The following is a 26,840-nucleotide window of genomic DNA, read 5'->3' as shown; positions in this document are numbered from 1 at the left end:
CACACGAACTTGGTCAGTCTTCCGGAAGGCCACTGGTGCACGAGGCTCTACTCCTGTTCGCGGCCGTCTTTTAATCAGCTCGTTCATCATGAACGGCCATCATTGGCAGCAGCAAGCTGGTCACGACGCCCGCAGCCAGCTCTCGCCTGATCCTGTGGCACATGGCCATGCTCCCAACTCGACCTACGAAGCTCACAGGCTCTTTGCCGCGTACCCAACGGCTTCTGCGACGCCTTCGACACACGGTTAGATTTTTATACGTTTTGACACGTCAAGCGCGTTTAACAGTTCATCTAGTGGCAAGACACATGAATCATTTATCTGTGTCCGCATCCAACCCCACCTACTTGCAACGGACCTATCTCGAATATAACACTGGGTCTCAATACCAGTCAGCTCCAGCGCCTTCCCCGCTCTCAGAATACTCTCATGAGCTCTCCTACCTTTCAACTACTTCAATGCCCACAGGTGATTCGCGTTACTGGCACAATACAAGGGATGACTCCGTGAGGCTACTGTCACAAGGCGGCTCGTACGTTAAAATGTTGCAATCGGCGTGATACCTCAATAGTAACATCTCTAGACACAGATTCGCTTCTTCTCAGTTTGCATCCCCATGGCTACAATCTCAGCCTCAGTCAACGTATCATCCTCTTCCGTTTGCTCAGTCGTTGATTCAACGCATGAACCCTCCTGCCGCATACCCTACCCCACCTCCGCCTGGCATTCGAAGCACGTCATCTTCTCTTGCATTCGCATTAGGACATCCACTAACGTATCCTAACCAACCTAAACCACCCAATGAACCCGTTCATCGGCGTAAAGAGCCTGTTGCAGCATTTAACAATTTCATTGCTCAGAAGAATCGAGACATCGAGACGAAACCAGCTGAACGTGACATCAAAGGAGACGAACCACAAAACTCCATCCAACCTCCATCTCAGCCTGTGGCCCCTCAGTCTGTGCAATCCAACTCCCATTTAATCGCACAGTCAGCCCTTCGATTCCCGCCAATTCACGTTCCCCCGACCACCCCTGCATCCACACAGCTAACCCCGCGCTCTACTGCTCACCTTCCTCGCCTTCCCATTCCGCTGGCACCCGCAGAAAACAGCGTGACTCCCCAGAAGCGAAAATATGCTGGTGAAGATAAAGGTTCTCCGCTGAAGCGCGTACACACTGTACCGTCGGAACGTCAGGAAGAGTTGAACATTCAGTTTCACTCTTTACAAACTAGTACACCCTCATCGAGAACTACACCGCGTCGGGTAATGGCGTATGTAGAAGTACCTCCTTTACCAAGCGCATGGAGGACCCCTTCCAAGAAGCGGCCTCTGCCAACGTCCATATCAACCCCTGCAGATAATTCTGATGCATCGGGATCTGAAGAGGATGATGCCCGATACAAGTTTGGTATCCACGCTAGTGCGAAGTTGTCTGCGCGCCGTACAGGTGATAGAGATGAACGAGGTAGGAAATCTTTCATTGATGTTTTATTAATTATTAATCTTCCCTTCAGCACCTCTCGAAAAACTCTCCGCGCTTATTGAGGACATATTCGAAGCTGAAGACTCGCTCGCCGTTGACATCGATGTGTCGGACCTTCCGAAAGACTTTTTTTCTGCACTCACCATAGATTGCTCCCAACCTCACTTGCAAGCTAATGTGATCAAGAAACTGACGAAACATCTCAGTCAGCTCGCTCGACCTACAAAACGATCTAGACGGTCTGCCCGCGATAGCATAGACACCCCGAGAGCGAGGAAGGCGCTAGGCGACATTGACAACACTATCCTTGCAAGACTGCTAAAAATTCTGGAACGCAGCATCAAAGCTGGGGAAGCTCTTGATCCCTTGCGTGCCTCTGCACATGTCCCTCATGCAGATAAAAACGTATCGCCACGAAAACCGAAGAAAAGTCCAAGAGCGCAAAGAGTGGTCCACCAAGATCGGGATGCCACAAGTTCTGCATCACTGAACGTTCCAGAGGAAGATACCCATGAGTTAGAGGTAGACAGTGCTGACATGCTTCGAGAGCTGACAGAAGCGCATCTCCACGATTTGTCAAAACAGCTAGAAGTTGCGCGGGATAGTATCTTCGCCGTGGAATGTTGTGTTGCGTTATTAAGCGGAGAAGGCCTGACTAAACAGGTTTGCCTTTCTGGTCAATTTTCAAGGTTGATCTGACTTCTTGACAATTTCTCCTCGCTGTCAACTTTACCATACAGCTTTACTCCGAGGAGCTCATAACTGCTTGTCTGAGTACAGTCAAGAACCAGCTAACGATGATTCTATTCCCATTTGTCGAGGCTGCAGGCGTCGGTGGATCCTCATCACCACAACTCCAATGCATTCACAGCAACACTCACATACACTCTGGTGATCTTCGAAGGCTGCTTAGCGAACTTTTCCAGGCGGTCTCGGCTGTACTTCCGCGCATCAACGTGTTGTTCTCTGGTGAAAACATTGTGATGTCAGACGCAATCATCATTCAGACTGTGTATATCGCAATCGGGCCGTTCTTTGTAGTGGAATCGGGGGAAGGGGATGTCAAGAGCAAGAAAGATAATGTTGTGTTGAATACACTCGGCAATAGCGCTATGAGAGGTCTTCGGTTGGACGCACTCTCAGTCATTCGAAGTGTACGCTGGTCTTTCGTGTTTTAAACCACCACTCATTATTTGCCTAGATCTTTGCCAATCACGAGGAACAGCGATCATGGATCATAGAAGAAATTCTGTCGTCACTCATCAAGCTCTCTAACAGTCATAAGAAGGCTGGGCAGTTCCGGTCAGTGAAGACTTATAGATGTTGCCTGCGAGTAACATTGACATGACATGTTCAGCTTACGCGATGGTCGTTCCATACGAACAGTCTCTGCACTTCTGTTCCAGCTCGTACAAACGTCTGCCCATGATGTCCGTGTTGCAGCGCGCAAGATTGCCAAACGTCGCCAGAGTCGCCAAGCTCTTCGTCGACAGGACAGCGTGACCAATGAGAGGTCGGCTGAACCTTTGATGGACGAATTAGACGCGGAGGTCAGTGCTAATGTTAGCAGTATGTCATACCTAACCGCCTGTGTAGGAGATACAGCTTTATATCACGGGGTTAGAGTCCGCAATGAATGCTGCAAAGACAATAGTCGTGTATTTGACACAGAGGTAAGTAAAGTGTTGTCGATTTCAGTGTTGATAAAACCATGTCGCTAGATCTGGAAAGGGGAAGTTGACCAAGAATTCCAACGAAGCCGAATACCGAACCATTTTTGACAACCTTATTTCCGACCTTCTTGTTGTCCTGTATTGGCCAGAATGGCCAGCTGCAAGTTTCTTACTCAGCATTATTTGTAAATTCATGGTGAGTTTTGCACCCTTGACTGTAAAATCCTCTTAAATTTTGTTACAGGTTTCTTCTCTAGACGACGTGAAAACGAGCACTCAAACGGACACAAATGCCGCAAAAAGCATTGCGCTCGATCACCTCGGTGTCATTGCCGCACGGATACGCTCAAGCTCTTTGAAGGTAAAAGTACACGACCATGACAAGCACGGTCTCCACTCTCTCGATGAGGTCTGTATTTGATCCAAGTCTTATCAGCAACCATCGCCTCATATTTTGCAGGTCATTTCTTCCGGCAATGTCAAACACTTGGACATGCTCATATCTCGACACCAGTCAATATTTTCGCATCTTTATAAAAGAGCTTCTGAAGATCAGGCGTATGATGTGAGTGATTTCAATTCCACAGTTACATTCCTACTGATACGCAAAAGAGTGCCAATGATCTGACGGCGGCTACTTGGGGTCAAGAAATAGCAGTTGCTCTCAAACAACTTAGCAGTTTAGCACAGGAGGAGGGCGAGAGTCTACAGTCCAAGCTTTACGCCAAACTGAAGTCCGCCCTCAGGGAGGTTTGGAAGGATATGTCAAATGATGTTTTTGATGTCGGGTAAGCTTCTATCCTACCTAGCCTCTGAATCGCTCGAGTTAATACACCCTGGCAGCTCGCAGGAGGAAGCGAATAAGGTTGATCGTTACGCTGAAGAGATTGGGACTATTCAGACACTAAGAAATTCCTTCGGGCCAATTCTTAATGTCGTCCTGCTTGCACTTGATGCGCCCGCTGTTTTCATGCGTACAAAAGCATTACGAGCACTCGGGCAAATTGTAAACAGTGACTCCAGCATATTAACAGCAGTGCGTGACAAGTTCGTCGAGTCGGCACTTACTGACAAGCTACAAGCCAAATGTCCGTCGGGCGATCGAAAGTCATTTGCTTGATAGTTCCCCAGCTGTGCGTGACGCCGCTGTAGAACTAATTGGGAAGTATATGATAGAGTCGCCGGAGGTTGTTGGGGACTACTACACGAAAATTGCCGACCGTATCGCAGTAAGAGTATTCTATCGGTCGGAGGCTCATTTAGCTGACTCTTTCAGGATACGGGACTTGGAGTTCGGAAACGTGTGATCAAACTCCTCAAACAATGTTACGCCAGCACAGAGGATCTTTATCGACGCATAGATATCGCGACGAAGTTAGTCCTCCGCATGCTGGATGAGGATGATACAGTGAAGGATTTGGCGATCAAGACGGTTGAGGAATTATGGTTCCAGGCTGCATCACAGAGTGGAGTCCCTAAAACCCGGTCAGTGCCGTCATCTGGTCCCGGCCAGGACAAGGGGCCACTTCTCTCCAAGGTTTCGGTCATCATGGGCGTATCAGCCAACTTTAAAGATCGGCAATCACCACTGGAAGATATGCTACATAAAGTAATATCCAGCCAAGAAGTTGCTAGCGCATCGTATTTGCGAGGAAATTACTCTGAAATTTGTGAAGTCCTCATTGATGGACTGGTAGATGCCTCGGACTTGCCGGGATTCGTAAGTGCGGGTAGCTCATCGTACCGATATTGTTTGACATATTCTTTTGGCAGACCGTGCACAACTGTGTCAGGACTATATATCTATTCACTACAGCATACCCCTCTGTCCTCTCAGGAGCAAATGCGTCTACTTTGCTCCCGTATCTTAAGAACCCTTCCTCGGTAAGAATCCACCATCATAAGTATACAAAAAATCTAAACACGCATCAGTCCGAAGAGCTTGCTGTTTCCGACTATTTGCTCAAGATTTTCCGTATATCAATACCCCACATGCCTAAGACTGCAGTAAAGTTTGGTCAGGAACTACAGCTTGTGTTGCAGCCGATGATTGTTAAACCATCCCACATCGGCGGAGTCGTGGTAAGTTGTCTGGTCATTGGTGTTGATTATTTACCTAGTCATACTATAGAGCCTGCAAGAAAGTGTAGCTTGCATGTGCGGAGCAGTGCAACATCTTACGCACGATTTTAACCGTCTGGTTGCTCTAGTCAAGTCTTGCAATGGTACGGGGACTTTGTTTTTGGATAGATTCGTGCTCACGTCATGCTCTAGCTCGATTGCAACAGGCCATCGCTCGCCCATCCTCTTACCAAATGACAGCGGTTGAAAATAGGACATTATCCATTCTCATATTTATTGTCGCTTTACTCGGTGAACATTGCGACTTTGACCGCCTCCGCGATGACCATCCAGGTAAAGCTGCCGCAAATGTCCACACTTTCAGTAGTTTAACATTAATTCAAGATTTCGTTTCAGATTTGAACTCTCTGTCTCCCGTACCGTCTTTTAGTTTTGTTATCTGACTTATCGAACTCATCGATATTTCTTTCAGGGACCCATCGTGGAGCACATCTACAGGAGTTTACTGGAGTTATACGAGAAGTACAACGACGTTGGTCTAAAGGGACGTATCCTTCAGTGTCTCGGTAAGCCTCATCGCTGTTTCTAGTTCGTGGGCTTCTCACCTTCATGAAGGCTTCTTGTTCCGTGCACAACCGACATTAATGACGCTGGGGCGGTCCGCTTCCATCATGGATGACATTTTTCATTCCTCTGATCTTGAAAGCCGCGGGCGACTTTTACGCATCATGCACGACTTCTTAGTGTCCGAATCTATGAAGCACCACGAGGAGCAGAAAGGTTAGGGCCGTATTTTGTGTCCTTGCACTATACTTATTGTCCGCAGGAGGCACCAAAGGCAAGCAAGGCGGGGTAGTGGATATGGCAGAATTGGTAGGGAACACAGATGGTTTTGCTGACTCCGGGTAGGGCAAACAATCGTTCTCGCAAGGATCTACTAATGAAGATACAGTGTCAGCTCAGCCGTTGTTCAACGATACATATCTTCAATCTTGGATGCGGCCCTGTCTCAAAATTCTCAGATCCAGAATGTTGCCGTTGACATTCTCAGCTTCACCATCAAACAGGGTCTCGCCCATCCGTTGCAAGTGCGTGTTTTGGTCTTCTTATGATTGTTCATTGACCACAGTTTCGGCAGTCCTTCCCTGTCATTGTTGCATTGGAAACTAGCCCAAATGCTGCCATCAGCTCACGGGCCAATGCCCTCCACGCAATACTCTGGAGTAAACACGCGTCTTTGTTGAATGCTCGATATATCATTAGTGCAAGACAGTCATTCGACTACCAGAAAAATATCTCCACAGATGCCGTCAAAGGTTTGACATCTTACTTTACTGTTTACTGTGACATGTCTTGAACGTTGGTGTAGGTTACCGAACGCAAGCAGAACCAACGGCACTGCTTCAGAGGTGGTATTCTCTCGTGCGGGAGAAAAGAACCTCTCGTCAAGACTTCCTAAGGGCTCTCCTAAAATCTTTTGATATCAACCCTTCTTTGAAATCATCACAGGTAATGTACTGCCTTATATTGTTTCATAATGCTCACGGGAAACTAGGATGATGTTGACTTCGCAAGATACATGGCAGAGAATTTTGCCTCACTCGAATACAGAACACAAGAGGAAGTCATTACTGTTATTAAACACTTGACTTCCGTATTATCAACCGCTGGCATGCAAGTGATCGACCTTCTCTCGCCTTCTCACCTCCTAGCACAGCTGCACGATACTCGACCCCTCTATAGTGCACCTCACCAGCCACCGCTGTCTGACTCCCCTACGCATTCAATTGTTCAGGAAACTCCAGATGCTCCATCTTCCTCTGCCCCACCTGAAGTGTCCCACATCGATGTTGGTGTCATGAGAAGCTCAATAACCATTGGGATTGTCATGCTTCTTAAAGCCCATCTTAAATCTCTTTACGCGCTTTCAGAAGAGTGGGTCTTTTGCATAGAGGTCTAACCTTATTAGTAACCTTTCTTTTCCCCTCAGGAAATGTTCTAAATTTGTGCTTGGCAAGAAGAGTGCTATCGGTGACAAACCTGCTATCAGACGTCATCAACTTCCAATTACGTGGACCCGCCTCCCTTATGCCACTACTTCTCTCGCTCAGGAGCACGACCTGACGGCTCACAGGCTGACGGTGTGTCATCTTCCATTTTTCCCCCTCGTAAGGCTGATAGTTGTGTAGTTCATTGAAGTTTGGAATGAGGATGGTGTCACTGCGGAACCTGAAGATGACGATGCATAGATGTGTTTTTACTGCTCGCAGATATTTTTTCCTATTCGCTATGGACTTATTTTAAATATCATCGTACACACCCCCACTTGTAATGTAACATAGCAATGTCACAAGGTGACCTTTAATTAATCGATATATTCTGAAGAACTAACCCAAGAGCTTTACCGTGGAACCGTCTACAAACAGTACAGGACCCTTGGGCATCTCACCAATAACTTTTTTAATCGTGTCATCCAGATCTGGGTCATCTTCAAACTTCCATGGCAGTCGACCACCATACGACTGTGGGATATCCTTCTCATCGATCAGCGATCTCAACGTAGGACCCGGATCTTTGCCCAAGATGTGAATTTTGTTGCGAGTGCCTTCGTCGAACCAGGTCTGTGGAGGAAAGTCAGCATTAAAAGAACACAAGTATACATACATGTGAAAAACCTTGATCCAATTCCATATCGTAGGAAAGAAAGATGGTGAGTTCACGATAGCGATTGTACTGAGGGTCTCTGGATAATTCGCTGTAGCCATCGTAGAGGCCACCTGAAGATGGCTTCGTAAAGACCACATGGCAGAAATGGATACCTGCTCCAAATCAATTATAGTGGTCACTGATGATACTGGAGTTGGTGCAGCAAGATGAGAGCACAATGGCAGCACAAAGCGCGTCATCGCCTCGTAAAGCGCAACGCTATATAGCTTCAGCTAACGATGTGCCGTGATTTAAATGCGTACTGACATTCGCTGGTATCGGCGCTCTGAAGGCACAGACTCGAGTTCCTTCCGAAGCGGCGCATCTAAGGAAGCAAGACGGTATACATAGACCGGCAGGCCAGTCTGTGGACCAGAATATTACCATCGGATTGCCGATGACCGAAGTAAATTCTATCTGCCAACCTTGTCGCGACGACCTGTCCATCGAGGGTAGAACCTCCTGGCTGATTCCATCTCATTAGCCTCAAAGGTACGAAACAGCTCGTCAACGTTATGTTGTTTGCGCCAGGCTTCCGTGTCAGAAAACTGCTTTTGATCTTTGTCTACGTCATACTGCCGAGCTCGTAGGAAACGCCTGAGACAACGTAAGCTTGAATCGAACTCGATGAAACAGCGTATTCAAAGACTGGAACGTACAGCAAAGTTACGTCATCGTGAGATGCAGCTGTGTCGTTGGAGGCAGGCCGGTATAATCCTGCGTTTCGGAGCTTTGCCTTGAACGTCTCAAGTGATTGTACTCGATCGTCGCTCACAGGTATTGATATAGCTGCCACAGATTCTTCGGGGGTACTATGGGGCAGTGTATCTGACATATTATGCCCTATCAGTGTTGAATCGACAGTCGAAGATGAAGAAGGGCTAATTGAAGTTGCAACGTTGAAGGGCTAACATGAAGCGTTGTGGTACTACTGTATGAATTCAAGGTGAATTTCGATCGAATGCAGAGTTGCTGAAAGCGGATACCATTATGTAAGTCCGTTTATGTAACTGGAGAAAGTCCAGTAGCGTAGACTATAGTCAGCCATGGAAAATATTGAATGAAGATCGTTCATGGTTCATATGCCCTGAGGATTGTCACTAGTCCATGTTAGAGCTGGAGAACGGCGCTGTATGAAGTGTCTACGACATGGCGGGAGACGACAAGGAGAGGACAGTCTACGACGTAGGTATATAAGTCGGGATATCTGGGTATACGTAGTCGGGACTATCCGAACAACGAACGATGAATCGATGACGAAGGGTGAAATACCAAACTCGAACAGTCCATAGAGGATCATCGATCATCGATCAAACCCAGCGCCCATATACATACTCGAGCTTGGTCAAATACTAGCGCTATCTGCACGAAGCCACGTCCGAATTGTGTAATAGTACCTACTTACACGCATATACGATGTACGCAACAGTCAGCTTGTCAAAGCTTTCCACATGTTTCCCAAAGCCTCTTTAGAAGCATTTTCTCGTCTTTGTCCATGAATAGCATAATCGTGCCGAACCGCTGGACTTTTGATAACGATACCAAATATTCACGCACATTATCAGGAGTCGCGATTTGTAGATCTATAACTCGTTCAAAATGCTGCAGTATCGATGAGAGCAAAACTGGCTCCAGCGACGCCTGGAACATATTAGGAAGGGACAATGATGGTATTCCCTGAACAATGCCGGTTAGAAACGTGATGAGGAGAGGTCGAATCACATACAGAGAGGATGTTCCATCGATCTTCGTCTTTCATGTGTGACTCCCACATCTTTGTGAAGTTAAAGAGAGTCATAGGAGCTTGTGGGACAGTGGCGTCAACCATGGCTGGAGGCGAAGTTGTCACTGGAGCTGCGCCAGATTTTCCATCGTTCCTAGCGAACAGTGTATGGTTGCCAGATGGTCGGAATATCCCCCCACCAATGCGTGATGGCTTTGCAGTGTCCCGTAACTGCTTTGCGTCTTTGAAACTTTCTGTTCTTGCTGAAGTAGTTTGCCTCGGTAGAGGCGGGGTAGTGCTCTGAACTGGTTTGACGCTTGATGAACTGGGTTCGTTACTCCGAGGTATCACCCTGGAAGAAATTGGTTGCAGCAACCCATTGTCTTCGAGGCCTTTAGGCTGCTTTTCAACATCTTCCACTGCTAGCTCTGCACTATGATGATGCGACGTTCTAGACAGGTCCTCAACTATCTCTATTGGAACGCGCCTCCGCTTTATGGTTGGGGAAACCCCTGATGGTATAGTTATTGGACGAGAAGTGTTCTGTATGTCAAGGATTGCTTCAACAATCACAGCTTGTGATGTTTGCAGTACCCACTGCACTGTCATGCTTCTGTTTCTGCTGTTGAATTAGTTTATCGACTTCTAAAATCTCCTGCTTCACAGATTGATTGGAAGGTTCCAATTCGGATGCCCTGATGAAATCTATGAGGTAAATATTGAGATTCTTCATCTTTCTCCGCGGAAAATATTGTACTCACCTGCACGGGCTTTATCCAAACAACCGAGACCCATTCGAGCCTGACCTCTCCGAAATAAAGCTTTTACATTGTTGGGGCTCAGCTTCAAAACGGTCGTACAATCTCGTTCTGCATCCTCGTTCCTACAAACCCAGAAGTTGGTTAACCGGTGACAGACTCATCAGCGATATATAACAGAATAAACGTACTTGCCTAGTTTTAAGTACGCTGCTGCGCGGTTGAGAGGAAATGTCGAGTCATCGGCATTCGCAAGAATTGCGGACGTATAATGGCCGATCGCGGCTGGGTAATCACCCGACTTGAAGGCTGCGTTGCCCTGTAAAGCGGAAGCCGTAAGATGACACCTGAGCTCGCCTGAAGCGAGCAATGTTGACGACAAACTCACCTGATCTTTCGCTATTTTCGCTCTATCTGATGCCATCATAGGATTTGGCGTCAAAGATGCTGCTGGCAGTGAAAATTCATTGGTTGAACTAAAGCGGTGGTAAGCCAGATAACGTAAAGCCAAGATGTCGTGATATATATAGTACAAAAGTGGTAAATCATCGAGTTGGCAAGTCTTGCCGCAAAGTGCACGACAGCGATATCCCTAGGCCTCATAGTCCCTGCACGCGATATTGAAGGCGAGCCAAGGTATGTATACAGTTAGTTATTTTCGTAAGATGGCTTTCATTATTCGGTCTGAGCATGTGCCCAACAGCTTCCATTGTGCCCAATTCGCTTCTTGGCCCATTGCCTCAGCGTCGGCACTACCGCTTAAGTTGCGGTACCTGTCTTATAATGGCAAATGCATCACTACCCAGCACAACGGTTGTTCCCCATCGTGCGTTTACCCCATCATGTCTCTCTCGACTCATCTTGACATTCCACGTGATGGACAAGCGTCCGTTAGCCGTCCCATCCGCTCAGCTGCACCGCCTCCTCGCTTGTTACACTCGCTTGGAGATGCCAACAAATCTGTCCTCAGTTTAATGGCAAATGCCCACCATATCTTTACTGGTGGCCAAGGGCAAGATATTGCGGTGTGTGCTAGGATTCACCGATTAAATTCTTATTCTGATGCGGCTATGCTATCCAAGGTCTGGGACAGACACACATTTACACTCAAGACCTCCCTTCGCGGTCATACCGGAAGCATACTGGCCCTTGAGCTTGCGGAGGAGAAAGGCTGGCTTTTCAGCGCTTCAGGTAGGTCTTCTCGTACTATCATTTGCCGTCTTCTTAGCACCATAACTAGGTGATAGCACTGTCAGAGTATGTCTATCTCCTTTGATACATCGGCTTCCACTGACGGAAGTCAGGTATGGTCCACAGTGACATTTCTACCAGTCTACATCCTGAATCCATACCTTGAAACGGGAGCAGGCGATCTATTTTCTCTCGCCTGGAACCCCGCAATGCAGATCATCTACATTGGTTGTCAGAACACTTCACTTCAATGGCAAGGGTTCTGTAAGTTTCAGCTTGACCGACGCGCGGAAGAACAATGCGGCTCAGGCACATCAACTCCAACTCGTAAAGTTCACAAATTCTTCGATAGTTATCCACAATACACCCATCGCCCTGCAGATCTTCAAGCCAACAACTTCAGCATGTCTCCATCAGCCAGTCAGGGTGCATTAGTTGGGACTAACTCTTTGATAAACATCTCAGCAACAAATGTCATCGACTCTGCTCATTTTGGCTACATATATTGCATGGCTCTTTTGCCTTCGACAAGGGAAGGCACAGGACACCTTGCACAAAAGCCGGGGCAGAACTATTATCTCGTCACTGGAAGCGGGGACGAAACCGTCAAGGTTCGTTTCATCTCAAGTCAAGGGATGGGTCAGCCGACTTTATACCATTGACAGATTTGGTGCTGCAATCCATCTGGTCTCAATATGATGCACTCTTTCGATTGTCAGCATGGTGCCGTACTTTCGGTTGTCGCTTCTGGGGAGACGATATACGCTGGATGCCAAGATGGGCACGTGAAGGTACTTGACTTCGAAACACTGACTATTGTTAGATCAATCATCGTCCAAGAAGTAGGCGCATCCACATATATTTTAGTGCGAAACCTCATATTTGTATACAAGAATGTCGACGTCCTTTCGCTATCGATCATGCAGTCTGATCTTTACACATGCTCTGCCAATGGTCACATTCACGTAGGCGTGGAAGATTACTTTCTTTCGTCGCCACCTGAATCTTCTTTGTACCTCTCAGAGATGGTCGTCTTCGTTTGATTGCACAGCGTCGTGGCAAGCTCACGACGGTATTGTGCTCTCCTCTGTTGTCTCCTGTTCTTCTGATCGCAAGTCGTTCTGTCTCATTACTGGGGCGAATGATGGTTTCGTTAAGGTAGTGTTTGTCAATAGCTTGTTGATACTTACCTGAAAACCTACAGGTTTGGGCAATCGTTCCAAAAGCCGAGGACAATCTTTCCCAGTTGCGCGAGGTTAGCGCCTTGATATCTGATTCGGATGTTACCCAAGGCATGTTGTGTTGCGATCTACGCCCCTCAATCACTCAATTTTGTAGGAGATACAATGACGTATGCACTCTCCAAGTTCGTGTCAATACCGAGTGTAAGCAGCGATCCGAGCCACAGGGAAGACTGTCGTCAAGCTGCAATTTGGCTGAAGAAGGGCTTGAACCAGCTAGGTGCTCAGTCGGCGCTGGTAAATTTATTCAATTTGTTCCATCCATTTTGCTTACGTATAGCATCTTAGTTACCTACACATGAAGCCGGAAGTCCCCTTGTTCTAGGGACTTTTCATGGGACTCAAGGGAAACATCCAAAGCCAAGAATACTATTTTATGGGTACTACAACTGTTTCATAGGACTTATCTCCCCTCATGATTTAAACAACAGGCACTACGATGTTATTTCTGCTCCTCCAAAAGGGTGGGATACTGATCCCTTCATTGTGTCAGGCCGTAACGGTTATCTGTATGGACGAGGGGTGACGGATAATAAGGGCCCTATCATGGCTGTAGCTTGCGCCGCTGCAGAACTTCTCCAAAACCGCGCTCTTGGCGTTGATCTTGTTTTCCTTATCGAGGGTGAGGAAGAGACTGGGAGTACCGGATTTGTTGATGCAATAAAAGAACACAAAGTGGGATCACGTCATGTTGTGCTTATATGACCACGCTCATTTCCGTTATTTTTCAGCACCTGATCGGCAACATAGATGCTATTTTACTCAGGTAAGTTGGTGTTGATCATCTCCTTTCCTTTTGTTCATCTGCGGTAGCAACTCGACCTGGATTTCTGAACATCATCCTTGTATCACGTATGGTCTCCGCGGTGTCGTACACTCAACAGTAGAGGTACTGATTTTCGTTATTGTGGTGACTCGGACTGACATGTGATGCAGATAGCGAGTGGTGTACCGGACTTGCACTCTGGTGTCGAAGGAGGTGTTGCCCCGGAGCCAATGTTTGATATGTATGTCAATGAATCCCAATGGTCAGATCCGGACTCACGTTCATCTCAGGATTCGCCTTCTTGCAACTTTAATGTGTGGTGAAGGAAAGGTAGCTATACCGGATTTTTGTTCGTTCACATCCGCTGCGCATCGATTTTGTTTGGCCAGGCTAATGCGACGTTTACAGACGACTGTGTTCGTCATCAGACAGAGGCCGAAAAGCAATTGTACGATGTTTTGTCCAATGTAACTCAAAAGCCTGCCTCTGTGCTATCTTCGCGGTGGAGTGAGCCATCTTTGACTGTACATAATATAGACGTGTCTGGACCTAGGAGTAAGTCACGCATTCCGCTCGCACCTGGATGTCGCTCATCATGTCAAGACTCGACTGTAATCCCGGGAAAGGTCACTGCAAAGGTGTCCCTTCGCATTGTTCCAGATCAGGATTTGCAAACCATCGCTCAGTCTTTGGTTAATCACCTCAGAGGGTCCTTCGACAAGTTCGGGTCACCTAACCAGCTTTCTGTGCGTGATTCATGTTGACCATGATTCTGCAGCTCACGATATCTCGTAGGTGAGCATTGACCGCACGGCTGATTGGTGGCTCGGCAATTTGGATGGCCCCTGGTTCAAAGCACTCAAGGCTGCTGTGCACGATGAGTGGAATGTAGAACCATTACTCATCCGAGAGGGTGGCGTGAGTGATCTGTGTGGATCAGGTTTCCTCTTGCTCACTGTTTATGAAGTCCGTCCCATCGATTCCTTATCTAGAGAAGGAATTCGGCTGCCCAGCACTTCACCTCCCGCTAGGACAAAGCACCGTGCGTTCAGTCTTGACTTTTTATTCCTTGAAGCTGATGATCAGCAATCAAGGACCAAGCTCATTTGCCTAATGAGCGCATTTCCCTGAATAATTTATCGAAGGGAAAGTCGGTCATAAAGCGTTTCCTATCAATAGCTACAAATCTTCATTCCCCGACTGAGTGACAGATACTTGGTCTTGATATGCACGTACGTCTTGCGCCCCCTATTATAATTTCTTTTTGAAATGCTACATGAGGATATCGTAGACAGGTAATTACCGCTCTGCTTGCAACCACATACCGAAATAAGAGTTAGTGTACAACTTGCTGAACCTCGTAAGAACAACTCGCATACATTCATATCGGTCATTCACTTGACCACTAGTTATTCAACTGAGTTGTGCGTGTTAGAGTTTGGTATTTCACCCCTCGTCATCGTTCGTTGTTCGGATAGTCCCGACTACGTATATATACCTACGTCGTAGACTGTCCTCTTCTCGTCGTCTCCCGCCATGTCGTAGACACTCGATACAGCGTCGTTCTCCAGCTTCTTTAGTGCGCGTACGTATGACGTTCATCTTGATATTCGTAGGTTCCAGCTTTGTTCCAGCTAGGCTCGAGACTAGCCTGGCTTACTATCGTCGAGTGGCGTAGCTATACGTCAGAGTCTCGGTCGGACTGGTCACGAGTCTATAGCAACATTCGGGTGACCCGGTGACTGCCGGGGGCATGATGTTCTGGCCAATTAATATTCTTCATCGAGGCAGCTGATTCAATATGTAGTTTTCGGGGCCACAAATATCACGTTCACGTCATCAGTTACAACATCCGATCAGCATCCATGTACCTGCTGACCATGGACCGAAAGGGCATCCCCGACTCCCAATGTTACAGTGGATGAGCCTCAGGAGTACATCAGCGGGTTCTATTGTGCTACAGAGCGCTCTGTAGCACTCTGTAACGAATTACGTTTTCCTGATGTACACGATCAGTTTCCCATCTCCCAAAACCTTTGCCAACTACACCCGTGTTCGGGTTACAATCACTTGACACCTTATTTGTTAGAGGCTTGTCAATCTCGCTGAGCCCCTTTTTCCACTTTGAGCTTTCAAGTCATCCTCGTATTAGAAAAGCCAACGACCGAAGGAGTGTCCATCGATGTGGCTTCAGTGAGGCTAGGAGGTTACATCATTTTCCTGACTGTCAGACTCACTCTGTCCTTAGCTTGCGTGCATTTTTCTGGCCACCGGCCCCGTTAACATTTCGTTTGATGGCGAATCCCGACAGTTTTGGTCAGTCTATCGAGAATCTAGGTTGGCACGTAGACACCTCCGAGCGGGGATATATTTTGTCTCTGAGATGACCCTCGCGCGGCGTGAAGGTGAATTCCTTTTCATGGACATGCTAACACATAAAAAGGAGGTTTGGCCACAATGACCGGGTCTAATTAAGATGGACCTCTATACACTATAAAAACGTTATGAGCAAGGTTTGGAACCAACTTAAAGAAAAACAGATTTTGACTCTGTTGTATTAACCACTTGCCAAGCTAAGACCAGTTAGATTTAGATGGACCTCTGAGGAAATTATCCAGGAGTCAATGTCAAGTTGTGTTCCGATAGGTGTCATTCGGCAGGTTTCGAACCTGCGCAGTACAAGATAAACTGATTTTAACTGTTGTGGTAGCTACTTGGCTAAGACCAGTTTCCAACAAAACCACTATGGGTGAATGTCAAGGTGTGGTTGTGCCGATAGGGAAAAAAACCCTAGATTTTGAGTCGGTTGTAGTAACCAGTTAAGATGAACCTCGGACCCAAGGAAAGCAACCATGAGTGAACGTTTGAACCTTGAAGTCAATGAATCAAGGCATGTTCCGATAGAAAAAAACCTCGTCATCGGCAGGTTTTGAACAGGCATGCCACTGAGTCCCAGAGATTGTGTAAGGAATTGTATTCCCTTGGCGATGGAACCGTACCTTGATCCCTTGATCACGGTGCCACTTCCCTTCTTACGTTTCCATAGTTCACGCTACATATAAAAGTACAATTTTATGTGGTAGTTCTACAGAGAATTGTCACCCTCTCTCACACGGCGAACTCGCAGCCTTGTCCCTACAACATGTAGCAAACTTACATTTGCGGTAACCATTTTGGTCAGGACGAGGTTGAGATTAACCCCCGAGGATGAGAAGCTCGTGTGTTTCGATAGAAAAAAAATTGTCGTCGACAGGTTTTGAACCTGCGAAGTCTAGGTAACCACTTTCAACTTGGTCAGCCCAGATGACTCGGAGTCTCGGAGCATCCGAAAGAACACCTAATAAGTGAATGTCAAGGATAGTAGGAGGTTTCGAATCTGATTTTATTTCTCATGAACCACCACATGTACAGTCAAGTGCCCTAGAACCTAAGGTTCTAGGATCGACGTTATTTACGGCGTATTGCTTGCGGAAGTCCGACTGTACCGTGGCAAATCCAACTTGAAGAAGACGGATCTGACTCATATAGTATTAGTAGAGATCTCATGTTGTGTTCACTACTAGTCGCCCCTGCCAGTGCTAAGTACTAGTACTAACTTCATTGGCAACCTTAGGTTGCAGGTAAATTCATACCAGGCCCCCTCCCATGACTTCTGTGATAGAGGCTTTGACCTCACAACGCGCTGTGCGGTGGCACCCACCCTCTTATGACATTCGTATCGAAACCCTTCCCATTCCCGAGTATGTTGATTTCTCGCTTGTCTCATCATAGGATCGCACTGATTTGTATTTTGTTCCAAGGATTGAACACCCAGACGATGCGATAGTAAAGATTCAGGTTCGCAGATGTGCGGCAAACTCCATCTACTCTTGATTCTTACTACGCACCCGAAGCTTGCTGGGCTGTGCGGTAGCGATTTACACATGTACCGTGGAACAGCGGGGCTCACAGAACCGTAAATAAATCCAATCATTACTACAGAGTGCCTTCTGAACTCAAGGGACACGTTTTACTGGCAGTTGCATCATGGGCCACGAGTTCATCGGTGAAGTTGTTGCCCTTGGTGCGAGTTTTCATTCCACCTCTACCGGTCGACCGCACTTGTATTCCACGCTTCATGTCGGCGATAAGGTTGTCTCGCCGTTTACTGTCTCTTGTGGGGAGTGCCAGTATGTCAGTTTCGTTTCACCAGCCCCCAACTAGTATTCTCATATGCTGCAGTTTTTGCAGAGTAGGATTTACGTGCCGTTGCATCGAGTCCTGCCTATTTGGCACTCCTCTGACTCCGGGGGGACAAGCCCAATATGTTCGCGTTCGCAGGGCTGGAGGCACCCTGTACAGTCTGCAGGACATTCCTGATGCGTCTTTGCTCGCTGACTCCTCTTTGCTGTTGCTGTGTGATATCCTTCCGACCGGAGTATTTGCCGCGTTTCAGGCACTCAGTCATGCCAAAACCCTACCATTTACAACCAGACAACCTTATCCGCATAGTGCGAGTCCGCCGCAAATTGGAGATGTTTCATTTTTACCCTTCTTGGAAGAAGATAAATCATTGACTATGGCGGTGATAGGGCTTGGCCCCGTGGGGGTGGTGAGTTCACTACCATGCTTGCCCAACATCTTGCCATGTTTTGATATGGTCACCATGCTCTCACTAGTGCACCTGTATCGCTCTCCTTGACATGCTCGTCACGCGAAAGCTGAAGTTCAATGTGATAGCCATTGACCCGAATGAAGCTAGGAGGGCAAAAATGGCATCAATATACTCTATTATCGGCGGCAACGAACAATTTGGTGAATTTCAGGTAGCAGACACTAGCAATGTCAAAGAGCTTGTTGCAAACTTGACCAAGGGAGTTGGTTGCAATGCAGTTCTTGAAGTGAGCTCCTTGCAACCTGCCTGTAGACCTTGACTTAATTCATCACTTGAAGGTCGTTGGTAACACCAGTGCGCTTCGGCTAGCTTACGAGCTTGTACGGCCGTTTGGCTGTATCAATTCTGTCGGGGTTCACAGCGATCAGGCGGTGCCATATAAAGGCGTCGAGCTTTATGACAAGAATGTATCACTTGACTTTGGTCGGTGTCCAGTGCGTGCTATGTTCCCAATGGCACTGGAGCTACTCCTGAAAAGGCAGGATGTACTGGGATCTGTGGGTGGGGAAACGAGCTTGGTGGAGAAAATAGCGAGTTTTGATGATGCAGTGCAGGTATATGACGATTTTGACAAAGGGAAATGCGGGAAGGTATTGTTCGATCCATTCAAGTAGCATGTACAAGCCAAAAGCTGTCTGGCGCTGCCTTACTGATTGCGCAAGATATGGGTGTCCCATTGAGCATTGGAGATCAAAATGGGTCTTTCTCTACTCATGAAATAAGTTACATACAGGATAATAGCGATAACAATGAACACGACAAGCGAAGAAATATCGTACAGCGTATGATAAAAGGACACTTTGACGTTTGGACGACGCAAAGTCATGTGAATCATTACTGAGCTTGGGCCTCCTAAAAACGCTAGTTGCGATACAGGCTCGACAGGTAAAAAAAATAAGGGACGAACCTGGTCCACGAACTCCATGGCCTCCTCTCGCTTGATGCTCCTGATGGAACTGACCTTCTGGTTGTTGAAGAGCACACCATAGAACTTGTCCGCGGTGACCAACATTTCCGGCCTGAAAGTAGTCGTAATGAACTGAGCCGAATGCGAAAGAGATTTGATCATGTCTAGACAGAGATCAGCATCAATTTGTGATGTGCTACAGGGCACCTACTTGCGACAGCAGTTCGATACTGCGCGTCCAGGTTTGCATCGATCTACACGAAACAACATAACCTAACAGCATATTCCGTGTAATCATTTGAACGCACCTCGTCAAATAAGTAGAAAGGAGCTGGGTCACATTTCTGGATGGCGAAAACTAGAGAGAAAAGCTCAGAAACGTGGTTGTCTCTACAGAAATGCAGTTACCTGTCGCGAGTGCGACAAGGGATTTTTGACCCCCTGATAGCTGCTGTATCCGAAGTCCTTCATCAACCTTGGAGTTGAAGGATACCTATCCATACAATAAGTTGAACAGCAAAGCGGTCCCAAAAAAATTACCTTTATCGATATGCCAGTGTAATTGTCAATGCTACTTTGCTGTGTATCATCTCCTTCATCCATAACTTCATCTTCATCCTGTAGCAGATTAAGTAAAGTTATTTCACGCATCATTGTCCTATTTACCTGGTCTATCCGACGTTGAATGATCAACCGCCCACGGCCAGCAGGAACGAGTTTGTCGAAGACCTCTTCAAAATTGCTGGCGACTTGTTTGAATGTTCGCTCGATAGCTTCATCCTTTCGCTGGTCCAGTACTTGCACTAGCTCCTCGATTGACGTGGCTGACTTGTCTAGATCTTCTCTGCGCTGCAAGAGTTGATCTCGTTGTTTTGTGAAAGAATTATACTGCTCGAAAGCTTTTTTGTTCACATGCGCGAACTTCTTCAGCCCTTCGTTGACAGTGTGCAGTTTCTTCACCAGCTAAGTCGTTAGATCATTAGCACACAAAGTTCGGAGATGAACAGCTGATAAACCCGCACTCGATCAAGTTTTTCGTTCGTATACTTCTCAAAAGCTTCCTCTGGAAGTACACCTAGATCTCGGATATTGCGGTTGCACTCCTCCTTACGACCGACAAGCATCTGTTTCTTAGCTAGATATCGCTCGGTGTTCTTCTGCAGCTTTGTGACACTGCGACTGTCCTCCGATTGTTGATTCTGGGCCTTCTCTAAGTTGAATCGAAGTTCCTGTAGGTCAGCTGTCAATTTATCGAAATCCTTTTCTGCCTCTGTGGGAATACATTTGGTACACGCGGACACAAAGAACTAGTCAGGAGCGAACCTTGTGCACGCTTTGTCGAAGTGGATATAGAAGTATCGAGGGACTTGAGTTCACGCAATCGTGCATCCAGATTGTCGGCGGATGACACTTCTCCATTCGCCGAGTCACCCAATGACTCCAATGTTACCTGCAGCTCTTTCTCTTTCCGCCGGAGGCTTTCACTGAGCTCGATTTCCAAAAGGTTTTTGCGGCTATCAAGCTATGAGTGATATTAGCTGTGTGTTCCAGGATGAGTATTGCTAGTGCACCTACCTCTGTTCTCGTTTTGCTCAGCTCGAGCACTCGCTTGCGCCTTTCATCCACTTGTTGACCAAGAGTATCAATCAGATTGGCTTCGTCATCTGTCAGTGCCCGTGTAAGGGGGCTCGCAAGCTCAGTGCGGTACCCCTGTAGCCTCTGTACAATCCCGCTCAGCTCCGTCTCCAATTCATCCGCTTCATTTTCTAGAGCTACAATGCCCTCGCTCAATCTCTCGCGCTCCCTTGAGAGCGATGCCGAGTCTGAAAGGAGGACCTCGCGTGCTTCCTTTGCCTGCGCCTGCTGAACGCTAAGGACTTGGATCTTCCCTGTCACCTTCGTGATCTCCTGCTCGAGCGTGGTGATGGCAGCTTTAACTTCTTTGGCACGTTTATCTTCCATATCAAACTTGGAGCGCCATGTCGCTACATTCTTAACGGCCTCAATGCGCGAGCGGCGCACGTCGTGGTAACCACCTGTAAGGGCACCTTTACGATCAACCTTGTCACCGTCCAGCGTGATGGTGTTAACACCATGGCTCTTGACATACGCAGCAGCAACTGTGAGGTCGCGGCATACCCAAGTCTTGCCAAATACTTGCTGGAATGCCTTGGCATGCGCAGAATCATACGATAGCTTCTCGAGGAGAGGAAGGGCATCCTGATTTGGAGGAATAGTGGGCTGTTTGGGTTTGAGGCGATTGAGAGGCATGAAGGTCACACGGCCGTTCTTTTCTCGTAGCATGATGTCAAGGACCTTCTGTGCAGTTGCATCAGTATCGACGACGACGTGGAAGAGACTGTGAGGTGTGAGCATAAGTTGAGATTGATGTAAATGGATTGGATGTACCTGTTTCCAGCGGTAAGCTCGATAGCAGTGCTAAACGTCGAGTCTGGTATCTCGAAGAGACGGTACAACGGGCCATATACACCCTCCAGGTTGTGTCGCTCTGCAATCCTGTCGACGGCGCGGAGACCAGAGCCAGTGTCCTAAAACAATAAACAATGGTTCACAAATTGAGGGCGCGCATACACTCACTTTGTCCATCATACCAGCAAGGTTGCGCTCAGCAGCCCTCAACTCGTCACTAGCATGCGCAAGCAGCCCATCCAACTTGGTGTCCTCGCGCCACAACTCCTTCCTGCGCTCAATAAGTTCGGTCTGATGCTCTTTGAGTGCTGTAACCTGTTCTCCAATGTCTTTCACACGCGTTCTACCATCTTCCAAGCTCCCCTGGATGTTATCGACTCTCCGCTCCATCTCAGCAACGTTCTGCCTTTTCTGTGTAACATCCTTCCGAGTGGAATCGAGTGCTGCAGAACGAGCCCGTTGATATGCCTCCATACTCGCGATTTCCTGCTTGAGGTATGCATCGCGTTCTGCCTTTGTCCGGAAGCGGTTGACACGGCCTTGTTTTGCAAAGAGCGCGTTAAGCTGAGTACGGGCTTCCTCCATCTTGCGTTTTTCTGCACTTTCTTTTGTGCGGGCTTTTTCCCACTGTGGAATCAAATCACGTAGTTCACGCTCCTTGTCCCGCGTGGCGTGCTGAACGGACGCAAGCTCTTGTTTGAGTGCGCTATCATCACGCTCGCTTGTTGCACGGAGATCGACAACAATGCACTCGAGTTCTGTACGAGCGCGGATGAATTCATTAAGCTCGGAGTGTGCATCTTTCCGTGATATTTTGAGAGCTTGAAGGGAATGTTTCGCTTGCGAGATTTGTTGCTCTAGGCGCTATGACTGTGTCAATGGTAGATTCAATGAGAGAGAGGGTTGGACGGACCTGTATCTCCTTCTCTCTGGTATCAAACTGCTCTCTTCTCATGTTGGCACCGTGTACTTCTCCTCGCCTCTCTTCGTCAATCTCCTCCAAAGCTTCTCCAACCTCCTCCAACTCTCTCTGATACAGTGCATACTCAAGGCACCGGCGCTCCTTGTCCTTGTCCTGAAACTCACGCAACTCTTCCTTCTCCTCCTCTAGCTCTGTCAGACGAGAGTCGATGTAGTCGATAAGTTCATTAATCTTCGTGCGTTTGGCATCGGTCTCTGCCATGATACGAAGAGATTCGGTACGACGTTGTTCGTAGACTTTAGTGCCAGCAACTTCTTTCAACAGGGCAAGGCGCTCGTGGTCCTTTGCATTTGTGAGGGCGGTGATCTGAGATATTCTGTTAGGAGAGTATAGGAGGGTCAGGTGGCACGTACTCGTCCTTGCGGAACGATGTAATAGGGATTGGACTTTGAGAATCCCGCACTTTCGAGGAGATTCATGACGTCAGCTTTGCTAGCGCTTTTCTTGTCGAGACTATATTCATCCTTCTTGAGACCGATGGTACGTCTTAGTATGACCTCTTCGCGACCGGTTGGAAATCGATTGTCAGAGTTGTCAAACACAATCTCGACTGGTTGCAAGTATGAGAAAGGATGCTAGAGGATCATAACTGGAAATTTCGCACCATATGCAGATAGCGTGGTCGTGACGGAAACACCTTCGTGCAGGAGAGCCTGTCGTTCCTCTCTGGACATGGAGGTGTATGCATCAGACAATACAAAGCGAATGGCTGGGGGTGCATGGGTAAGACCGAGAGACATAGTTCAGGGGTATAATGGGCACCTGCAAAAAAGTTACTCTTGCCTGAGCCATTTCTACCTACGACGACATTATGACGAGGAGAGAAGGGCTCTATCTGTGTCTGATCACGGTCTGGTAGAAGCAGCGCATAAATTGGGATATCACCGGAAAAGAATGGTCAAACTTACAAGACTTGAATCCCTGAATTGTCAGGGTCTTGATATACATTAAGGCCGAGGCGTGCTCAACGCGTACTATAAAGTAATATCTGACAAACGCGTGCAGACACCGATGGTGCGCGTGTGACACGTGCCATGTCACATATCACCTGACTTTATGACTAATATTATGTAATATTACGGGACATTCCGATTATAACTGTATAGTAGTTCGGGGATTGGCGATTTACCTGATCATCGGTCTGCTAGTAATACAGGCGACGGGCAGAATAACTTCAAATCAATATGGCCCCTACTAATGTCAAGGCCAAGGCCGCCAAAAAGGCCGCTTTGCAGGGCGTGCACTCGCATTCAACACGGAAGCAGCGATACTCTGTAACATTCCACCGTCCCAAGACACTCCGCCTACCCAGGAGCCCCAAGTACCCTCGCAAATCTATTCCCCATGCACCACGAATGGACCAGTTCCGAACCATTGTCTCGTGCGTTTTATGCTATATAACACAAATTAATTTTTTACCGTTCAATGACAGTCCACTGAACACGGAGTCGGCGATGAAGAAGATCGAAGAGCACAATACTCTCGTCTTTATTGTTGACATAAAGTCGAATAAGCGACAAATCAAGGACGCCGTAAAAAAACTTTACGACGTTCAGGCTGCTAAAATCAACACCCTGATTCGGTTCGTATCCGTGCAATGAGCTTTAAGATTACAATCTGATTGCCCTTAGACCTGATGGTAAGAAGAAGGCATATGTTCGGCTCACACCCGACCACGACGCTTTGGATGTTGCAAACAAGGTGATTCACCGCCAACGTGCTGTTGATGTTGTTATTAATTATACTCTAGATCGGATTCATCTAAGTCTGTTGTTGCATTTTCTACCATTTCGTCGTGTATTGTCATACTATCCAATCATATGCACCTTGATGAATCCATGTTCCTGCTGATGTCGTTTCGAATATTTGGAGTGGCATAATTACAAAACCTGTGAAGTCAACAAGTTTCCAGTGCTACGTAGTTGTGATCGTAGACGACATGAAAGCTAAAAACAGATTTTGTAACCGAGATCATTCGTTGTGTTACCGTGTGATCGCGAAACCTACCTACGCACTAACTACATAGATCGTTTCGAACTCTGTCTTGTTCTTTCCCTCGTTTTCAGATTTCTGGTCTCAAATTTTGCTGCTCCTGCGACGCTGCCGGCGACGTCTTGTCAATTATCGGCCAACTAGCTTCCAGGAATTAAGAATCTTCGTGTTTTAAAATATCCTAGAACCTACTTTTCGCTCTCTTTGAGAGACCAGAAACGCACACTCGTTCTATCCCTAGCGGACCCAAAGTCGCGCTGTCCTTGCTATCCAGCAATATTCTATCATCTCTATGTATTCTATTATCTATTTCATTCTTGCAACTGCGTTCTCCTCCCTTGTCGTTCTCCCAGTCGATGCACGACACTCGTCGGCCTCCAACTCTCATGCAAGGCGATCTTTTACATTCAAGAAAAGAGCTCCTGATGGCATTTTAAGTGGTCTCGGTGTGTATTTCGTTCATTATTTAGTTTGGGTGATGTTCTAATGGACTGGTTCTCAGATGGCATATTGAGTGGGGTTGGAAGCGGACTTGGTACCAGTGCCCCATCGTCCTCTGTGTCCAGCAGCGGGACGGTCTCGTCCACAGGCACTGGTACGCCTACTACAAGCTCTAGCCCCTCAACCTCTGTGTCATCGACCGGCTCGTCATGCACTGGGCTCTTAGGGTTAGATATAGGTTGTACTCCGCCCACGACCACCCCGTCTAGCTCGCCAGCATCAATTTCTACCACCACTGCTGTTGCATCATCCAACTCCAATCCATCATCTACCACAACGTCATCTTGCAACGGACTGCTTGGTTTAGGGGTTGGTTGCTCACCTCCCTCGCCATCTCCCACTTCAAGCCAACCTGCTTCGAGCACGCCTGCAAGTTCTGGTTCTGTTGCCACCAGTTCGGCGGCTCCCGCCACAACATCATCCTGCAATGGACTGCTCGGTTTTGGGATTGGTTGTCCAGCTCCCTCATCATCTCCCACTTCGAGCCAACCAACTTCGAGCGTACCTGTAAGTTCTGGTTCTCCTGCCACCAGTTCGGTTGCTTCCGCCGCGTCGTCGTCGTCGTCGTGTGATGGGTTACTTGGCATTGGCATTGGGTGTCCACTTCCCACTTCGACATCTACCACTTCGAGCCAATCAGTCTCAAGCGCGCCTGTAAGTTCTGGTTCTCCTGCCACCAGTTCGGTTGCTTCCGCCGCGTCGTCGTCGTCGTCGTGCGATGGGTTACTTGGCATTGGCATTGGGTGTCCACTTCCCACTTCGACATCTACCACTTCAAGCCAACCAGCTTCTTCTCCGCCTGTAAGTTCTGGTTCTCCTGCCACCAGTTCGGTTGCTTCCGCCGCGTCGTCGTCGTCGTGCGATGGGCTACTTGGCATTGGCATTGGTTGTCCACTTCCCACTTCGACATCTACCACTTCAAGCCAACCAGCTTCTTCTCCGCCTGTAAGTTCTGGTTCTCCTGCCACCAGTTCGGTTGCTTCCGCCGCGTCATCGTCGTCGTCGTGTGATGGGCTACTTGGCATTGGCATTGGGTGTCCACTTCCCACTTCGACATCTACCACTTCAAGCCAACCAGCTTCTTCTCCGCCTGTAACTTCTGGTTCTCCTGCCACCAGTTCGGTTGCTTCCGCCGCGTCGTCGTCGTCGTCGTGTGATGGGCTACTTGGTATTGGCATTGGTTGTCCACTTCCCACTTCGACATCTACCACTTCAAGCCAACCAGCTTCTTCTCCGCCTGTAACTTCTGGTTCTCCTGCCACCAGTTCGGTTGCTTCCGCCGCGTCGTCGTCGTCGTCGTCGTGTGATGGGCTACTTGGTATTGGCATTGGTTGTCCACTTCCCACTTCGACATCTACCACTTCAAGCCAACCAGCTTCTTCTCCGCCTGTAACTTCTGGTTCTCCTGCCACCAGTTCGGTTGCTTCCGCCGCGTCGCCGTCGTCGTCGTCGTCGTCGTCGTCGTCGTCGTCATCGTCGTGTGATGGGCTACTTGGTATTGGCATTGGTTGTCCACTTCCCACTTCGACATCTACCACTTCAAGCCAACCAGCTTATTCTCCGCCAGTAACTTCTGGTTCTCCTACCACCAGTCCGGTTACTTCCACCACCGCGTCGTCGTGCGATGGGTTACTTGGCATTGGCATTGGTTGTCCACCTCCTACCTCAACGTCTCCCACTTCAAGCCAACCAGCTTCTTCTCCGCCTGTAACTTCTGGTTCTCCTACCACCACTTCGGCTGCTTCT

At 47.8% G+C, this 26,840-nt stretch overlaps 8 protein-coding genes across 8 annotated transcripts; 4 read left to right on the top strand and 4 right to left on the bottom strand.

Moving 5' to 3' along the window:
• Positions 1-88: 88 nt before the first annotated feature.
• DFJ58DRAFT_723389 (uncharacterized protein) lies at positions 89-7,492 on the top strand (the record flags this gene model as incomplete). The annotated part of the gene is made up of 28 exons (XM_041385001.1): positions 89-245; positions 298-532; positions 590-1,470; positions 1,520-2,151; positions 2,229-2,642; positions 2,690-2,790; positions 2,846-3,038; positions 3,085-3,161; positions 3,210-3,357; positions 3,406-3,570; positions 3,622-3,726; positions 3,774-3,949; positions 4,005-4,197; positions 4,244-4,390; positions 4,438-4,881; positions 4,935-5,045; positions 5,094-5,243; positions 5,293-5,386; positions 5,436-5,659; positions 5,716-5,809; positions 5,859-6,023; positions 6,070-6,148; positions 6,196-6,331; positions 6,382-6,559; positions 6,613-6,752; positions 6,799-7,178; positions 7,234-7,384; positions 7,433-7,492. 28 exons carry the CDS (start codon positions 89-91, stop codon positions 7,490-7,492), a joined length of 6,030 nt encoding a protein of 2,009 aa, XP_041248434.1.
• DFJ58DRAFT_80508 (CRAL/TRIO domain-containing protein) lies at positions 7,430-8,960 on the bottom strand. Its single transcript, XM_041391080.1, has 6 exons — positions 8,936-8,960; positions 8,609-8,880; positions 8,375-8,546; positions 8,217-8,314; positions 7,919-8,168; positions 7,430-7,864 (listed from the first exon to the last, which is right to left on the bottom strand). Exons 2-6 carry the CDS (start codon positions 8,782-8,784, stop codon positions 7,631-7,633), a joined length of 930 nt encoding a protein of 309 aa, XP_041248433.1. The 5' UTR covers positions 8,785-8,880; positions 8,936-8,960; the 3' UTR covers positions 7,430-7,630.
• Positions 8,961-9,174: 214 nt separating this feature from the next.
• Positions 9,175-10,939, bottom strand: DFJ58DRAFT_766450 (uncharacterized protein). The gene is made up of 6 exons (XM_041388798.1): positions 10,819-10,939; positions 10,622-10,749; positions 10,434-10,555; positions 10,271-10,377; positions 9,676-10,215; positions 9,175-9,626 (listed from the first exon to the last, which is right to left on the bottom strand). Exons 1-6 carry the CDS (start codon positions 10,855-10,857, stop codon positions 9,387-9,389), a joined length of 1,176 nt encoding a protein of 391 aa, XP_041248432.1. The 5' UTR covers positions 10,858-10,939; the 3' UTR covers positions 9,175-9,386.
• On the top strand, positions 10,940-15,118 carry DFJ58DRAFT_904257 (uncharacterized protein). The gene is made up of 21 exons (XM_041394903.1): positions 10,940-11,077; positions 11,134-11,455; positions 11,513-11,625; positions 11,731-11,972; positions 12,003-12,232; positions 12,287-12,463; positions 12,515-12,586; positions 12,645-12,779; positions 12,826-12,913; positions 12,960-13,099; positions 13,151-13,537; positions 13,594-13,628; positions 13,676-13,751; positions 13,799-13,869; positions 13,919-13,977; positions 14,037-14,183; positions 14,232-14,374; positions 14,424-14,546; positions 14,596-14,670; positions 14,723-14,860; positions 14,920-15,118. The coding sequence occupies exons 2-20, from the start codon at positions 11,273-11,275 to the stop codon at positions 14,834-14,836; spliced, it is 2,610 nt and encodes an 869-aa protein (XP_041248431.1). The 5' UTR covers positions 10,940-11,077; positions 11,134-11,272; the 3' UTR covers positions 14,837-14,860; positions 14,920-15,118.
• Positions 15,119-17,273: 2,155 nt separating this feature from the next.
• DFJ58DRAFT_653660 (chaperonin 10-like protein) lies at positions 17,274-18,896 on the top strand (the record flags this gene model as incomplete). Its single annotated transcript, XM_041381756.1, has 7 exons — positions 17,274-17,368; positions 17,429-17,465; positions 17,522-17,583; positions 17,648-17,797; positions 17,850-18,219; positions 18,287-18,508; positions 18,561-18,896. 7 exons carry the CDS (start codon positions 17,274-17,276, stop codon positions 18,894-18,896), a joined length of 1,272 nt encoding a protein of 423 aa, XP_041248430.1.
• Positions 18,897-19,057: 161 nt separating this feature from the next.
• On the bottom strand, positions 19,058-23,618 carry DFJ58DRAFT_80385 (RecF/RecN/SMC). Its single transcript, XM_041390989.1, has 17 exons — positions 23,510-23,618; positions 23,364-23,453; positions 23,206-23,310; positions 22,955-23,151; positions 22,533-22,907; positions 21,788-22,483; positions 21,599-21,738; positions 20,765-21,548; positions 20,513-20,711; positions 20,212-20,459; positions 19,856-20,152; positions 19,730-19,807; positions 19,598-19,664; positions 19,498-19,547; positions 19,401-19,443; positions 19,190-19,353; positions 19,058-19,134 (listed from the first exon to the last, which is right to left on the bottom strand). Exons 1-17 carry the CDS (start codon positions 23,547-23,549, stop codon positions 19,117-19,119), a joined length of 3,591 nt encoding a protein of 1,196 aa, XP_041248429.1. The 5' UTR covers positions 23,550-23,618; the 3' UTR covers positions 19,058-19,116.
• A 120-nt stretch (positions 23,619-23,738) lies between these two features.
• Positions 23,739-24,603, top strand: DFJ58DRAFT_766431 (putative 60S ribosomal protein L25). Its single transcript, XM_041388797.1, has 4 exons — positions 23,739-23,982; positions 24,034-24,183; positions 24,233-24,302; positions 24,352-24,603. The coding sequence occupies exons 1-4, from the start codon at positions 23,786-23,788 to the stop codon at positions 24,364-24,366; spliced, it is 432 nt and encodes a 143-aa protein (XP_041248428.1). The 5' UTR covers positions 23,739-23,785; the 3' UTR covers positions 24,367-24,603.
• A 397-nt stretch (positions 24,604-25,000) lies between these two features.
• DFJ58DRAFT_742547 (uncharacterized protein) lies at positions 25,001-26,599 on the bottom strand (the record flags this gene model as incomplete). The annotated part of the gene is made up of 1 exon (XM_041387206.1): positions 25,001-26,599. One exon carries the CDS (start codon positions 26,597-26,599, stop codon positions 25,001-25,003), a length of 1,599 nt encoding a protein of 532 aa, XP_041248427.1.
• Positions 26,600-26,840: the final 241 nt, after the last annotated feature.

This window comes from Suillus subalutaceus (genome assembly GCF_016647625.1).
Source record: "Suillus subalutaceus strain FC151 chromosome Unknown DFJ58scaffold_13, whole genome shotgun sequence".
Taxonomy (NCBI): Eukaryota; Fungi; Basidiomycota; class Agaricomycetes; order Boletales; family Suillaceae; genus Suillus; species Suillus subalutaceus.
Note: the sequence above shows the minus strand (reverse complement) of the source record. Positions and strands in the feature narration are given on the sequence as shown.

Excerpts from the sequence above, each read along its gene's own strand:
- DFJ58DRAFT_80508 (XM_041391080.1), bottom strand. The coding sequence starts at position 8,784 with ATGTCAGATACACTGCCCCATAGTACCCCCGAAGAATCTGTGGCAGCT. Across the intron at positions 8,547-8,608 it reads CACGATGACGTAACTTTGCT|GCGTTTCCTACGAGCTCGGC; the intron begins GTACGTTCCAGT and ends ACGTTGTCTCAG. Across the intron at positions 8,169-8,216 it reads GAGCGCCGATACCAGCGAAT|CGTTGCGCTTTACGAGGCGA; the intron begins GTCAGTACGCAT and ends GAAGCTATATAG.
- DFJ58DRAFT_766450 (XM_041388798.1), bottom strand. The coding sequence starts at position 10,857 with ATGATGGCATCAGATAGAGCGAAAATAGCGAAAGATCAG. Across the intron at positions 10,378-10,433 it reads TTTGGATAAAGCCCGTGCAG|ATTTCATCAGGGCATCCGAA; the intron begins GTGAGTACAATA and ends TTTACCTCATAG. Across the intron at positions 9,627-9,675 it reads ATCGATGGAACATCCTCTCT|GGAATACCATCATTGTCCCT; the intron begins GTATGTGATTCG and ends GGCATTGTTCAG.
- DFJ58DRAFT_904257 (XM_041394903.1), top strand. The coding sequence starts at position 11,273 with ATGTCTCTCTCGACTCATCTTGACATTCCACGTGATGGACAAGCGTCC. Across the intron at positions 13,100-13,150 it reads TAGGTGCTCAGTCGGCGCTG|TTACCTACACATGAAGCCGG; the intron begins GTAAATTTATTC and ends ATAGCATCTTAG. Across the intron at positions 14,671-14,722 it reads TCCCGCTAGGACAAAGCACC|GACCAAGCTCATTTGCCTAA; the intron begins GTGCGTTCAGTC and ends TCAGCAATCAAG.
- DFJ58DRAFT_80385 (XM_041390989.1), bottom strand. The coding sequence starts at position 23,549 with ATGTATATCAAGACCCTGACAATTCAGGGATTCAAGTCTT. Across the intron at positions 20,153-20,211 it reads CGAACGAAAAACTTGATCGA|CTGGTGAAGAAACTGCACAC; the intron begins GTGCGGGTTTAT and ends CTAACGACTTAG. Across the intron at positions 19,808-19,855 it reads TTCAACGTCGGATAGACCAG|GATGAAGATGAAGTTATGGA; the intron begins GTAAATAGGACA and ends AATCTGCTACAG.
- DFJ58DRAFT_766431 (XM_041388797.1), top strand. The coding sequence starts at position 23,786 with ATGGCCCCTACTAATGTCAAGGCCAAGGCCGCCAAAAAGGCCGCTTTG. Across the intron at positions 23,983-24,033 it reads CAGTTCCGAACCATTGTCTC|TCCACTGAACACGGAGTCGG; the intron begins GTGCGTTTTATG and ends GTTCAATGACAG. Across the intron at positions 24,184-24,232 it reads AAAATCAACACCCTGATTCG|ACCTGATGGTAAGAAGAAGG; the intron begins GTTCGTATCCGT and ends GATTGCCCTTAG.